This window comes from Oncorhynchus keta, chromosome 20 (genome assembly GCF_023373465.1).
Source record: "Oncorhynchus keta strain PuntledgeMale-10-30-2019 chromosome 20, Oket_V2, whole genome shotgun sequence".
In the NCBI taxonomy this organism is placed as follows: Eukaryota; Metazoa; Chordata; class Actinopteri; order Salmoniformes; family Salmonidae; genus Oncorhynchus; species Oncorhynchus keta.
The window spans coordinates 2,062,968-2,078,207 of record NC_068440.1 but is presented as its reverse complement, the minus strand read 5'-3'; the positions used below and the strand labels follow the sequence as shown (position 1 = coordinate 2,078,207).

The 15,240-nt window shown below is 44.3% G+C and overlaps 1 protein-coding gene across 3 annotated transcripts in view; it reads right to left on the bottom strand.

Annotated features, from left to right (window-relative positions):
• Positions 1 to 15,240, bottom strand: part of LOC118399138 (RNA-binding motif, single-stranded-interacting protein 3-like) — a 391,803-nt gene that overhangs the window by 198,733 nt on the left and 177,830 nt on the right. For all 3 annotated transcript variants that reach the window (XM_052471892.1, XM_052471891.1, XM_052471893.1), the window contains one exon: positions 5,470 to 5,627. In XM_052471892.1, the coding sequence (XP_052327852.1) occupies positions 5,470 to 5,627 (158 nt within the window). The remainder of the gene's footprint in view (positions 1 to 5,469; positions 5,628 to 15,240) is intronic.

Here is a 15,240-nt window from a genome sequence, read left to right as displayed (position 1 = left end):
ACATTGACTCTGTACCGTAATACCCTGTATATAGCCTCCACATTGACTCTGTACCGTAATACCCTGTATATGGCCTCCACATTGACTCTGTACCGTAACACCCTGTATATAGCCTCCACATTGACTCTGTACCGTAAAACCCGGTATATAGCCTCCACATTGACTCTGTACCGTAATACCCTGTATATAGCCTCCACATTGACTCTGTGCCGTAATACCCTGTATATAGCCTCCATATTGACTCTGTACCGTAATACCCTGTATATAGACTTCACATTGACTCTGTACTGGTACCCCCTGTATGTAGCCTCCACATTGACTCTGTACTGGTACCCCCTGTATATAGCCTCCACATTGACTCTGTACTGGTACCCCCTGTATGTAGCCTCCACATTGACTCTGTACTGGTACCCCCTGTATATATCCGCCACATTGACTCTGTACAGTAATACCCTGTATGTAACCTCCACATTGACTCTGTACCGTAATACCCTGTATATAGCCTCCACATTGACTCTGTACAGGTACCCGCTGTCTTTTGCCTCCACATTGACTCTGTGCCGTAATACCCTGTATATAGCCTCCACATTGACTCTGTGCCGTAATACCCTGTATATAGCCTCCACATTGACTCTGTACCGTAATACGCTGTATATAGTCTCCACATTGACTCTGTGCCGTAATACCCTGTATATAGCCTCCACATTGACTCTGTACCGTAATACCCTGTATATAGCCTCCACATTGACTCTGTACCGTAATACCCTGTATATAGCCTCCACATTGACTCTGTACCGTAATACCAGGTATATAGCCTCCACATTGACTCTGTACCGTAATACCCTGTATATAGCCTCCACATTGACTCTGTACCGTAATACCCTGTATATAGCCTCCACATTGACTCTGTGCCGTAATACCCTGTATATAGCCTCCACATTGAGTCTGTACCGTAATACCCTGTATATAGCCTCCACATTGACTCTGTACCGTAATACCCTGTATATTAAAGTCTCCACATTGACTCTGTACCGTAATACCCTGTATATATCCTCCACATTGACTCTGTACCGTAATACCCTGTATACAGCCTCCACATTGACTCTGTACAGGTACCCACTGTCTTTTGCCTCCACATTGACTCTGTACCGTAATAACCTGTATATAGCCTCCACATTGACTCTGTACCGTAATACCCTGTATATAGCCTCCACATTGACTCTGTACCGTAATACCCTGTATATAGTCTCCACATTGACTCTGTGCCCTAATACCCTGTATTTAGCCTCCACATTGACTCTGTACCGTAATAACCTGTATATAGCCTCCACATTGACTCTGTACCGTAATACCCTGTATATAGCTTCCACATTGACTCTGTACCGTAATACCCTGTATATAGCCTCCACATTGACTCTGTACCGTAATACCCTGTATATAGCCTCCACATTGACTCTGTGACGTAATACCCTGTATATAGTCTCCACATTGAATCTGTACCGTAATACCCTGTATATAGCCTCCACATTGACTCTGTACCGTAATACCCTGTATATAGCCTCCACATTGACTCTGTACCGTAATACCCTGTATATAGCCTCCACATTGACTCTGTACCGTAATACCCTGTATATAGCCTCACTTGTTATTTTACTCCTGCTGTTTAATCATTTGTTACTTTTATTTTTTATTTATCTATTTTATTATCTACTTATTTGTAAAAAAAAAAAACCTCTTAAAGCATTGTTGGTTAATGGCTTGTAAGTAAACATTTCCCTGTAAAGTCTACACCTGTTGTATTCGGGGCATGTGACAAATACCATTTGATTTGATTTGATTTTATGACATTAAGACATGGTTATGATCTTGTTATGATGTGTCATGGCGCTGGATGTCAAGACAAATGTACTGCTCAACTGAGGGACTTTACAGATACGCAGTTGTTCAAAAAAAATCATGTTAAACACTGTTATTGCACCCAGCCCATGCAACTTATTAAGCAACTTTTTACTCAACTTATTTAGGCCATAACAAAGGGGATGATTACTTATTGATGTTTTATTCATTTACTAAAAACATACTTCCACTTTGACATGACGGCGTATCGTGTGTCGGCCAGTGACTAAAACATCTCAATTGAATCCCTTCTAAATTCAGGCTGTAACACAACAACATGTGGAAAAGTCAAGGGGTGTGAACATTGTTGGAAGACACTGTAATGGGGATCCTAATGAACTAAGCAGTAATGGGGGGGATGAATAATGTAGGAGATTGCCTGGAGGTATATCAGCCACTGCACAGCAACTGCTCTCCAGATCAATGTTGTGGAGGATACAGGCATTTTGTATATGACCATGTCAATTCACCACACAAAGCACGTGACAATTTGTGTTGTTGCCGGGTATTGTAGCGAAGTGGCAATGAGAGACAGAAGAAGAGTAAGATCAAGTGAGAGAGTGATTCTTTCTGTTCCCGAAACATCCAGAGCAATCTGGTTGACAACGTTTTGTTGTTGGGGTGGGGGAGGAGTTTGGTCTGGGCATTCCTGCAGTTGTCTCGCCACCTCAGAGGTTAAGCACCGCTATCTCGGTCCGTTCTGACAGAGCTTGACCAAAAAGCGTTGGGCAGACAGGGCATCGATGACTGAGCCGAAAGAGTCGAGGCTGGGCCGACTGGAGTGTCTTCTCTCACACTCCCTCCCTTTGGCAGTTTGTTGAAAAGGAGCCCGTGGGATCGGGGAGGCTCTGATTGTCGGCCGGCTTGTGTCAACAGAGGGCCTCAGAATCGTTTGGGATAATGTAGTGCTTCGGATCACAGTGGCTCTGTGGAACAGGTGGTCCCAGGGTCACCCCTTCCTCTGCTGTGTGGAGCTCCAACTCCTCCCTTCCCATCCTCTCACCCCTCCCTCCTTCCCTCGCCACACATGGGAAAGGTTATTTGGACAATTGGCGGTGATTAGCTCTTGATTTGGGTTTCTCTCCATTTGATCAGGCGCCACGCTAGGGAAAGCAGCATGACAGAGGGCACAGCTGTAGCCGGTCCACAGCTGAAATTGGGTGCAGAGATCCAGAAGTGAGGGATGGAGGGAGAACGGTAGGCAGGGAAGAACAGAAGAGGCAGAAGGGAGGAGGAGGGAGGAGAGCTCTGTGGTCCATTCAATCTTGGCTTTTTGATTTATGGATTTTTTACCACTGGCAGGGAGAATGAATGCCCCTGTTATTCCAAGTGTGGGCCCCAAGTCTACCTTCTAAAATGTGCTCTTTCCTCAAAAGAAGCTGCGGCCTCAGCCCCTCTACCTCTCCTAGGTGGTGGACTGCAAACAAGAAATCCCCAGCACTGCTCAACCGCTAATGGCCCCGTACCCCAACTGCCCCCCCCGTGCCCCACCTGCCCACTTGTCCATGCATTTTTCTCATGGTAATGGCTGTTCCATCCATGCTTTTCGTTCTGGGTGTTCAGCCAAAACCCACTTCTCTGGCTGCTTCTCCATGCCCATATATCAGGCTGATGGTTCTGGAGAGCTACAGATCCAGCCAACTGAATAAAACACAGATTAAGCACACTCCCAAATCCAACCGCTCTCGGTGCATATAATTAGAAACTCTGTGGCCATTGTTGTTATTGATTCTCTTTTATTTTGGCCATGTTTGAAGTAATAGAGGAAGTTGTAGCAGTTGTGTGAGGACTTGTGGGAGAGTGTAGCTTGCTGCGTCATTTCCAAACATCTCTCAGGCAGTGTGTAACGACCTCCAATCAGCGGCTACGATATGGCACACTCTCAAGAATGCATCCGTTGGCGGCACTCTGCTTGCTTTGGAGATACTGGGATTCTAGGCTGCTGGGGCTGTTTCACAGTGCGTGTGACCCCGCAGACCCCGTCTCGGGAACCAGTACAGCTCAGCACAACACAACACAAGGACCCAAATCAAACAACGTTTTGTTACTGCATTTCGCAAGTGGCTCGTAAGCATCAACTACAAACTGGCATCATGATTTGTTGAGAGAGTTGTCTGTCTGAAGAGGACTCCTCTTTTTTTCCCCCTTCTTGAAGTTGTCAAAGGAGTCCGTCATTGTCACTCTAGACTCTAGCCACTGTTGCCTAAGGGTCGGGTTTTCAAAACTAACCACTGAGAGGAAAACACTCATAAATATGCAGAGTCAGCCAACTCCATGATACTGATTAGAGAAAATAACGTGGGTGACAGAGGTGCTCGAAAAACAAAACTAAGACTAAAACATTTCTGAAGACCGCAGAGGCTCATTTCGGAGGTTTCAGGTTGACATGAACCTCGGGGACAAGGTGCGACGGACCAACGGAGGATGCCATTGTGGCGGGGTGGAGCGGGTTGGGGTGGGAGTGGGACATGGGTGGAGGAGGTGTGGGTTCAGCAGACCGGAGAAGGGAAACAACACCAGAGGGGGGACCCGGGTGTCACAGACTTCAGCGCCAGATGACCTTTGTGAAAATGTTTCGACCTGCCTCTGCTTGAAACAGTTTCCTGGCTAATTAAAGTTTCATTGGATTTTCATTGGCACAGCAGACCTCGGGCAACCTTGGGGGCACTTAGACAATGCCTTTGACCAAGGCGAATGGCAAAAATACAGGGGGGGTGGTAAAGGAAGAGTGTGTTGGAGAAAGTGACGTGAAACATCCACCAGACAGTGAGGCAGTAATGGTGTATGTCCAATGTTAAACTGTTAAACTGCAAAAGGAATGTTTTATTGGACACTGTCTACAGGGACATTATACAAAACGGGACTGACTATGTGGCTAAGAGATATGCAATGTCAAAACGCTGAGTGCCTCCATTGTCTAATCGTGTTTGCTGTCTAGCTAATGGAATTTTGATGGGTCAAGATCAACTTGTGACATAGTCGGAGCATTACCAAATACTGGACAGAGCGTTCCGATACCAAAAGATCATAAAATAATTGGCTGCATTTTGACTGGGATATTTCTGGAAAGATGGCCAAGAAAATGTTACGCAACCGGCAGACTTCGCTTTTAGCCTGTATTTCACAATTTGCAGTCTTTGTTAATGAGGAATTTATTGGAGCCGAACAAAGCTGTTAGTGTGTAAGTGTGTGTGTGTCTGTGTGGGCTGCGGGTTGCAGCTTGATGAGGTCCTGGTCCGTGGTTCCTGGGGGAGGCAGTCCAATCTACATTTTATTAGGGCTTTATTGAGCTCTGTGTAGGTGTGTGTGTGTGTGCACATTCATGCGCATGTGTGTGTTCTTGCATCACACACACACTTGGCAGAGCTTTTATGATTACCCGTGTCTGTTTCTATACATTCACAGTTGGTGGAACTTTAGTAAGGGTGAGTGTGTACCAGCAGGTGTGTGTGTGTGTGTACGCGCGAGTGTGTGTGTCAGCAGGTGTGCATGTGTGTTTATATACGGTGTGTGTGTGTGTTTGTATGCAGGTGTGTGTGTTTCTATATGTCTGAGTGTATGTACCACACTCACGGTTGGCAGAGCTTGATGAGATCCTGGTCCGTGGTCCCCGGGGGCAGGCCTCGAATGTACAGGTTAGTTTTACTCAGCAGCTCGGATCCGCCGTGACTGCAGCTGTTGTGGCTGGGGCTGGGCGGAGCCATGGGGTGGAGGGGTGGAGCATAGGGCTGCTGCAGGAAGAGAGAAGAGGTTAGGGCTAAATATATTTGAGTACATAAAACACATCCATTATGTATGTGTGGGTTGTGATATGTAGGTATCTTTCACATGAAGAGAGAAGAGTGCTCCCGAGAGGCGCAGCGGTCTAAGGCGCTGCATCTCAGTTCAAGAGGCTTCACTACAGTCCCTGGTTCGAATCCAGGCTTTCTAGTGGTTAACTGTTATAGAAGGGACATCCTCAAAATGATGTGTTGAGAGATGTTGGAGTGCCATTTTCCTCCCTGACTTCATACTCCCGAGTCTGGAGGCATTCTCAGAACAGTTTGCACCTCTACAGGTGAGATGTTTTTAATGAGACTCAGCATCTGAACCGTTCAACGATTCCCTCTCCCTGTGTACGTCAACAAACCGCCTCATCACTACAGCGCATCGCTCCCTTTCCATGATATATTCCTTATTTCTCCCCATTTTGTATACACTACATCCCTTCCCTCTGTCTCTGCACCCCTCTCTCCCCCTCATGTCCCTCCCACTGTGGATTTATGGTGTCAGGGCTCCCCACTCACAGCCTATTTATATCTCTATACCATGGACGCTGCGCTCGGTGACAGAGAGGTAACGAAGGCCCTGTGGGCGTAGTAGGAAGAAACAGGGATGGAGAAGGAGGGAGAAAGAGAGAGGGGTGGCTGAAAGTGACGGAGAGAGAGAAAAAGGGTTGGGCAGTAACGGAGAAAGAGGAGAGAAGAAGAAGAAGAAAAAAAGAGCGAGTGAGAGAGAGAGCACAGCCACCAGCAGCTCCAGTTAGCCACGTTAAACCCTAGCCTCCCCGGAGAGACACTGCACACGGAGCTATGGAAGAACACACACACACTCACACGCCCCCTTCGTGGTACCCACCCCACGCGTTAGCGCCGGCCCGTGAAGCATGGCTGATTTGATGTGCAATTTTCGAGTGTTCTCGGGCAGTGTGTCGCCTCTTCCGACAATGAGCCGAGACCCCTGGAGTGTGAAGGGAGTCTGCGTCTATCAATGGGAGGCCAATTATCATGCTGGGCTAACTGGAACTGACGGCCAGCCACTACTCTCAGTAGAGTAGTGAGTACACACAATGTGCTTCACCGCTGTCGAGCTACAGCATATTGTAATGGAGGGAGAGAGAGACGGTCAGCCCATTTAGGAAGGAGACTGGACATTGACCAGACTGGGGGTTTTAATAGGGGTTGTTTATGGACAGTGTGCATACAAACATCAGGTGGTCAAGACACTTTTGACCTACACCGTGTATCACTCTCTTGCTGGGGTGCTTTGATACTTTGACATGTCATTTCATTGTCTTGAATTGCACCAATATTATAGCTACGGTAAGTCCTTCTAAACTGCACGTAAACTATCACGACTACTCAAAGCCAGGTAAAATTCTCCTACAAATGCTGTGTGTTATAACACTTAAAATAAAGTGTCCCGGTACATTTTGACGCACAGAAAATTAATATTAAAAACCAAGCCTTGACTAAGCTCTGAGCTCTCTCCCCCCATCCCCTCTGCGGTACTTTAGATTACCCACACTAAATGCACTGGGTGACACACAATTTACATGCAAATTCACTGCAGCACACTGGTGATACAGTGTTGGTCCCTATTGAAGGTGAGGTGAAAGAGCCTCTCTACTACCCAGTATATTGTGCAGCTCCGCATTCCTCCCTCCACTCCACACTTGGCTTGCGTCCTGGGCTTTGGAATTCACGTGTCCCGCCCTATCGATTTGCTTTCATTTTTAAGGTCAGAAGCTGAAATCTAACACAATGAGGCATGGAGGGTCAACCCTGGCTCATTACTTACAGTGCTGGGAAAGAGGGAGGTTATCCAAGGGAAAAGAAAAGGCTCTCAAAAGCCCTGGGATGACAAATGAGAGGGTGCTAGAGGTCTCTGAGGAGCTGTGTGAGAGTGTGTGTGTGTGTGTGTGTGTGTGTGTGTGTGTGTGTGTGTGTGTGTGTGTGTGTGTGTGTGTGTGTGTGTGTGTGTGTGTGTGTGTGTGTGTGTGTGTGTGTGTGTGTGTGTGTGTGTGTGTGTGTGTGTGTGATACGATCAAGTGAAGGGTCGAGTGTGTGTGTGTGCGTGTGTGCTTACGTGCAAGTCTGAGTACGAGTGAACACCGACCATCATGTGTGATTGACAGTCTGTGGTCTGTGTATCCTTTTCCTCTCTCTTTTTCCTCTCTCTTTTTCCTCTCTCTTCTCCTCTCGAGGTTAATAAACAGATTTGTTCCTCTTCCGGATGGTCCGTGACTGGTATTTACCCCCCGCCCGCTCACCCTGTCAGTCTGTGAGATGCACAAAACCCCCCAGCCCCCCGGAAATATAGAAACATCTCCCTCCCTCACATGTCTGGCTGATGGGAGTTGAATACAGCACTTGACAAAGAGGATCTCTGCCGCCTTGCTGGCTGCCTTCAGTAAGAGGAGATGGTTACGACACTTCAAAACCTCCAGGTGGTAAATGAGACAACCCCCCCCGCCGTGGCACGTCGCTACAGAGGCATGTCAGGGATTTAAATGTACCCGGTATTTCACATGGGCAGAATGGTTTACACAAGGCCAATTTACTGAGCTAGCAGGGGGGCTCTGCCGCAACCGTGACACACGCTGGAGAATGTTTATGACTGTATGAACCGAGGATGATAAAGCTATTGTATCGTATATAGGGCTGGATATGCACACGGAGACAGTGCACACATTTCTTCTGACTGGAGCAAGGGAAGAGCAGTCAGGGGAGTGTTTGTGTAAGCGTGCGTGCGTGCGTGCGTGCGTGTGTGTGTGTGATTGTGGGATCCAATCCACTGGAGATTGCCAATCCAAGCAAACGCCATTCCAACCAAGGCTTGATCCAAAAAACAACCATTGGGCAAAAGTAAACAAAATATATCTAAAAAATGAATAGACAGAAGAAAACACTCAACTCATACTGGACTGTCCTCCTTCTTTTTCTGTAATCCAAACGAAGCAAACTCACCCAAACAGGTGAACATGGACAGTCACCCAGCACTATACAGAGCCTGCATAAGCTATATCATTTCCACACCAGTATGTTTGTGGTATGAACACTTAGGTCCATAGGAAGATGGAGAGTAGGCTACAGTAGTTGATATTGGGCCTGTGTTACAGTACCTGGTATGGGGCCTGTGTTACAGTACTCGGTATGGGGCCTGTGTTTGCCCTCTCTGCCTGCCTGTGAGTGGATGAAAGGCCCAGTGCTGTAGCCTGGTAATTGGGTCTGATTTATAGGGATCCACAGCAGCAGTCACGAAGCCGGCTGAGAACTGGCCAAGGACCAACCACACTGCAGCCGTGGTGTCAATATCAGAGCGCCAGCCCCCCTCCAGCCTACACTGCTTGGAGGGAGCTATGACACTGTTAATGTGTGTGTGTGTGCATGTGTGTGTGAGACAGAATATAAGTTAGTGTGTGTACAGGTGTGAGTGAGCGTGTGCGAGGATGACTATGCAAGTGCGAAGTGCTGGGTGAATGCCTTTATATAGTGTTATGTGCTTGTATGTGTGCTTGCGTTAAGCTTCACTGCAATTGATTTGTAGTGATGCGGGGAAAAATCCATACAGTTAAATATCGCAATATTATTTTGGATGACATCATATCGATATTTTTCTAGGCAGCGTTAGCTAGCACTAGTCGGCTGTACCTGTGCCAAAACTCTGGTATTGTTCATCCTATAGCTTGTTCTATAGCTTGTTCTATAGCTTGTTCTATACCTTGTTCTCCATCTTCTTTTTAAATAGTGAGCCACCATGTTTTCACCACTTTTATTTCCATGACTGATCAAATCTCATTTTGTCCTGCTCTCTCTTGTCCCTCTGCAGCAGACATAGAGTGCCTTGTAAAAATATTCTTACCCCTTGGATTTCTTCCCATGTTATTGTGTTACAATGTGGGATTTGAGGTCAACAATCTACACCAAATACTCTGTAATGTCAAAGTCGAAGAATTATTATATATATTTTTTTAGAGATTGATAGAAATGAAATAACTGAAATATAGTTGTTGCCTAAGTATTCAGCTCCCTGAGTCAATACATGTTATGAATACCTTCGGCAGTGATTCCAGCTGTGCCTCTTCTTGGGTAAGTCTCTAAGAGCTTTACACACCTGGATTGTGCAATATTATCCCATTATTATTTTCAGAATTCTTCAAGCTCTGTCAAGATGTTGTGGATATCTTGGCAAGACATTTTCAAGTCTTGCCATAGACTGTCAAGCAGATATAAGTCGAAACTGTAACATGGCCATTCAGTTTCCTTCCTGTCCTGCAGCTCAGGTCAGGAGGACTGTAATCTTTGATGTGTCTGTGTGATTTAATACATCATCCACAGCATAATTATTAACTTGACCATGCTCAATGTCTGATTCGTTATTGTTACTCATCTACCAATCACTGCCTTTCTTCATGGTGCTTTCATAAAATCTCCCTGGTCTTTATAGTTGAATCTGTGCTTGAAATTCAATACTTAACTGAGGGACCTGACAGATGTTGTATGGATGGGGGACAGAGGAAGGGTTAGTCATTCAAAAATGATGTCGACCCCTATTATATCACATGAGTGAGCTCATGTAACTTATGTGATTTAGTAGGCCAAATGTTACTCCCTAACTCATTTAGGCTTGCCGAAACAAAGATTGATTGATTTAATTGTCAATATTTTGTCAACAATTTTAATTCCACTTTGTAACACAACATTTCTTTGCAAGGCACTGAAAAGCAAGCAATATGTTTGGAAAATCAAATCGCATAGGGAAAAAAATGAATAAACAGTATCGAATCGCAATGCAAATGGCATATATATATATATACATATAGAATTGTGAGAATTGTGAGAATCACAATACATTTCGTATCAGCAACTACAGATCCTTCAGAAAGTATTCACACCCCTCCACATGTTGCTGTGTTGCAGCCTGAATTTAAAATACATTACATTTAGGTTTTGTGTCACTGGCCTACCCACAACACCCCATAATGTCAAAGTGGAATGATGTTTTCAGACAGTTTGACAAACTAATAAGAAATGAAAATCTGAAATGTCTTGAGTCAATAAGTATTCAACACCTTTGTTAAGACAAGTCTAAATACACTCAGGAGTAAAACAAATCTTACCAAGTCACATAATACGTTGCATGAACTCACTCTGTGTGGAAATAAGTGTTTAACATGATTTTTGAATGACTAATCTCTGTACCTCACACATTCAATTAAGGTTAAGGTCCCTCAGTCGAAGCAGTGGTCCTTCTGTAGCTCAGTTGGTAGAGCATGGCGCTTGTAACGCCAGGGTAGTGGGTTCGATTCCCGGGACCACCCATATGTAGAATGTATGCACACATGACTGTAAGTCGCTTTGGATAAAAGCGTCTGCTAAATCGCATTGATTATTATTATATTATTCAAACACAGATTCAACCACAAAGACCAAGGAGGGCTTCTATTGGTAGATGGGTAAAAAAAAGAAAAAAAGAAGATGACTTTGAATATTCATTCGAACATGGTGAAGTTATTAATTACACTATGGATGGTGTAACAATTACAACCAGTCATTAGAAAGTTACAGGCATCCTTCCGAACTCAGTTCAGGGAGAGGAAGGAAACCACTCAGGGATTTCAACATGAGGCCAATGGTGACTTTAAAACCGTTACAGAGTTGAATGGCTGTGATAGGAGAAAACTGAGGATGGATCAACAACATTGTAGTTACTCCACAATACTAACCTAAATGACAGAGTGAAAAGAAGGAAGCTTGTGCAGAATAAAACAGATTTAAAAACATGGATCTGGGTTGTAAATAAGGCACTAAAGTAAACTGGAAAAAAATGAAAAAATAAATAAATTAAAAATAAAATTGAAAAATAAATAAATAAGCTTTATGTCCTACAAAGGGTTATGTTTGGGGAAAATCCAACACAACACATCACTGAGTAACACTTCATATTTGGTGGCTGCATTAGGTTATGGGTAACCTTGTCATAAGCAAGGACTAGGGAGTTTTTGTCAGGATAGAAATGAATGGAATATAGCTAAGCTTGCCTAGATAAATAAAGGTTAAATAAATAAATTAGCATTGGCTAAATCCTAGAAGAAAACCTGGTTCAGTCTGCTTTCCAACAGACAGAGACAAATTCACCTTTCAGCAGGACAATAATATAAAACACAAGGCCAAATAAACTCTGGAGTTGCTTACCGACGAACGTGAATTTTCATGACTGGCCTAGTTACAGTTTTGACTTAAATCGGCTTGAAAATCTATGGCAAGACTTGAAAATGGCTGTCTAGCAATGATCAACAACAAACTTGACAGAATTTTTGAAAGAATAATGTGCAAATATTGTACAATCCAGGGGTGCAAAGCTCTTAGAGAATTACCCAGAAAGACTCTGTAAGACAGCTGTAATCATTGCCAAATATGATTCTAAACAGGGGGTGTGAATACCTATGTAAATGAGACATTTCTGTATTTCATATTCAGTAAATGTCTAAAAAACATGTTTTCACTTTGTCAATTATGGGGTCTTTTGTGTAGATAGGTGAAGAAAACAATTCAGACTTAGAATTCAGGCTATAACACAACATGTGTAATAAGTCAAGGGGTATGAATACTTTCTGAAAGCTCTAGAAGTATCGTGATAATATCATATCGTGATGTCCCTGGAAATTCCTAGCCCATTTTGTTAGGATGACTCACAAGACAAGCCGAATAATCATGTACACAGCCAGTATCTTTACAGCAAGTACACAGTGGAAGTCGGAAGTTTACATACACTTTAGCCAAATACATTTAAATACCTGACATTTAAATCCTCGTAACAATTCCCTGTCTTAGGTCAGTTAGGATCAACACTTTATTTTAAGAATATGAAATATCAAAATAATAGTGGAGAGAATGATTTATTTCAGCTTTTGTTTCTTTCGTCACATTCCCAGTGGGTCAGAAGATTACATACACTCAATTAGTATTTGGTAGCATTGCCTTCAAATTATTTAACTTGGGTCAAACGTTTCAGGTAGCCTTCCACAAGCTTCCCACAATAAGTTGGGTGATTTAAGGGCCATTCCTCCTGACAAAGCTGGTGTAACAGAGTCAGGATTGTAGGGATCCTTGTTCGCACATGTGCTTGCTCACACATGAGTTTTAAGTTCTGCCCACAAATTGTCAATAGGATTGAGGTCAGGGCTTTGTGATGGCCACTCCAATACCTTGACTTTGTTGTCCTTAAACCATTTTTGGCACAACTTTGGAAGTATGCTTGGGGTCATTGTCCATTTGGAAGACCCATTTGTGACCAAGCTTAAACTTCCTGACTGATGTCCTGAGATGTTGCTTCAATATATCCTCATAATTTTCCTGCCTCATGGTGCCATCTATTTTGTGAAGTGCACCAGTCCCTCCTGCAGCACAGCACCCCCACATCATGATGCTGCCACCCCCGTGCTTCACAGTTAGGATGGTGTTCATCAGCTTGCAAGCCTCCCCCTTTTTCCTCCAAACATAACGATGATCATTATGGCTAAACAGTTCATTTTTGTTTCAACAGACCAGTGGACATTTCTCCAAAAAGTGCGAACATTGTCCCCATGTGCAGTTGCAAACCGTAGTCTGGCTTTTTTACGGTGGTTTGGAGCAGTGGCTTCTTCCTTGCTGAGAGGCCTTTCAGGTTATGTCGATATAGGACTCGTTTTACTGTGGATATAGATCATTTGTACCTGTTTCCTCCAGCATCTTCACAAGGTCCTTGTTGTTCTGGGATTCATTTTCACTTTTCGCACCAAAGTACGTTCATCTCTAGGAGACAGAACGCATCTTCTTCCTGAGCAATATGACGGCTGCGTGGTCCCTTGATGTTTATACTTGCTTACTATTGTTTGTACAGATGAACGTGGTACCTTGACAATACTGTGCAGCTGTATTCATCAACCTGGCAAAGGCTTTCGACTCTGTAAATCACCAGATTCTTATCGGCATACTCAACAGCCTTGGTTTCTCAAATGACTGCCTCGCCTGGTTCACCAACTACTTCTCAGACAGAGTTCAGTGTGTCAAATCGGAGGGCTTGTTGTCCGGACCTCTGGCAGTCTCTATGGGGGTGCCACAGTGTTCAATTCTCGGGCCAACTCTCTTCTCTTTATACATCAATGATGTCGCTCTAGCTGCTGGTGATTCTCTGATCCACCTCTACGCAGACGACACAATTCTGTATACTTCTGGCCCGTCTTTGGACAATGTGGTAACTAACCCACAGACGAGCTTCAATGCCGTACAACTCTCCTTCCGTGGCCTCCAACTGCTCTTAAATGTAAGTCAAACTAAATGCATGCTCTTCCACGGATCGCTGCCCACACCTGCCTGCCCGTCCAGAATCACTACACTGAACGGTTCTGACCTAGAATATGTGGACAACTACAAATACCTAGGTGTCTGGTTAGACTGTAAACTCTCCTTCCAGACTCACATTAAGCATCTCCAATCCAAAATTAAATCTAGAATCGGCTTCCTATTTCGCAACAAAGCATCCTTCACTCATGCTGCCAAACATACCCTTGTAAAAGCCTCCAACACTCTACTCAGCAAATTGGATGCAGTCTATCACAGTGCCATCCGTTTTGTCACCAAAGCCCCATATACTACCCACCACTGCGACCTGTATGCTCTAGTTGGCTGGCCCTTGCTTCATATTCGTCGCCAAACCCACTGGCTCCAGGTCATCTATAATTCTTTGCTAGGTAAAACCCCACCTTATCTGGTCACCATAGTAGCACCCACCGGTAGCACATACTCCAGCAGGAATATTTCAATGGTCACCCCTAAAGCCAATTCCTTCTTTGGCCGCCTTTCCTTCCAGTTTTCTGCTGCCAATGACTGGAACGAACTGAAAAGATCACTGAAGCTGGAGACTCATATCTCCCTCACTAACTTTAAGCACCAGCTGTCAGAGCAGCTCACCGATCACTGCACCTGTACATAGCCCATCCAACTACCTCATCCCCATACTGTTATTTATTTATTTTGCACATACTTGCACATTCATCTTCTGCACATCTATCACTCCAGTGTTTAATTGCTATATTGCAATTATTTCACCACTATGGCCTATTTATTTCCTTACCTCCCTTATCCTACCTCATTTGCACACACTGTATATAGACTTTTTTTCTATTGTATTATTGACTGTATGTTTGTTTATTCCATGTGTAACTCGGTGTTGTTGTTTGTGTAGCACTGCTTTGCTTTATCTTGGCCAGGTCCCAGTTGTAAATGAGAACTTGTTCTCAAATAGCCTACCTGGTTAAATAAAGGTGAAATAAAAATTGCTCCCAAGGATGAACCGGACTTGTGGAAGTCTACAAATGAGGTTTTGTCTGATTTCTTTTGATTTTCCCATGATGTCAAGCAAAGAGGCACTGAGTTTGAAGGTAGCCCTTGAAATACATCCACAGGTATACTTCCAATTGACTCAAACGATGTCAATTAGCCTATCAGAAGCTTCTAAAGCCATGGCATCATTTTCTGGAATTTTTCAAGCTGTTTAAAAGGCACAGTCAACTTAGCGTATGTACACTTCTGACCCACTGGA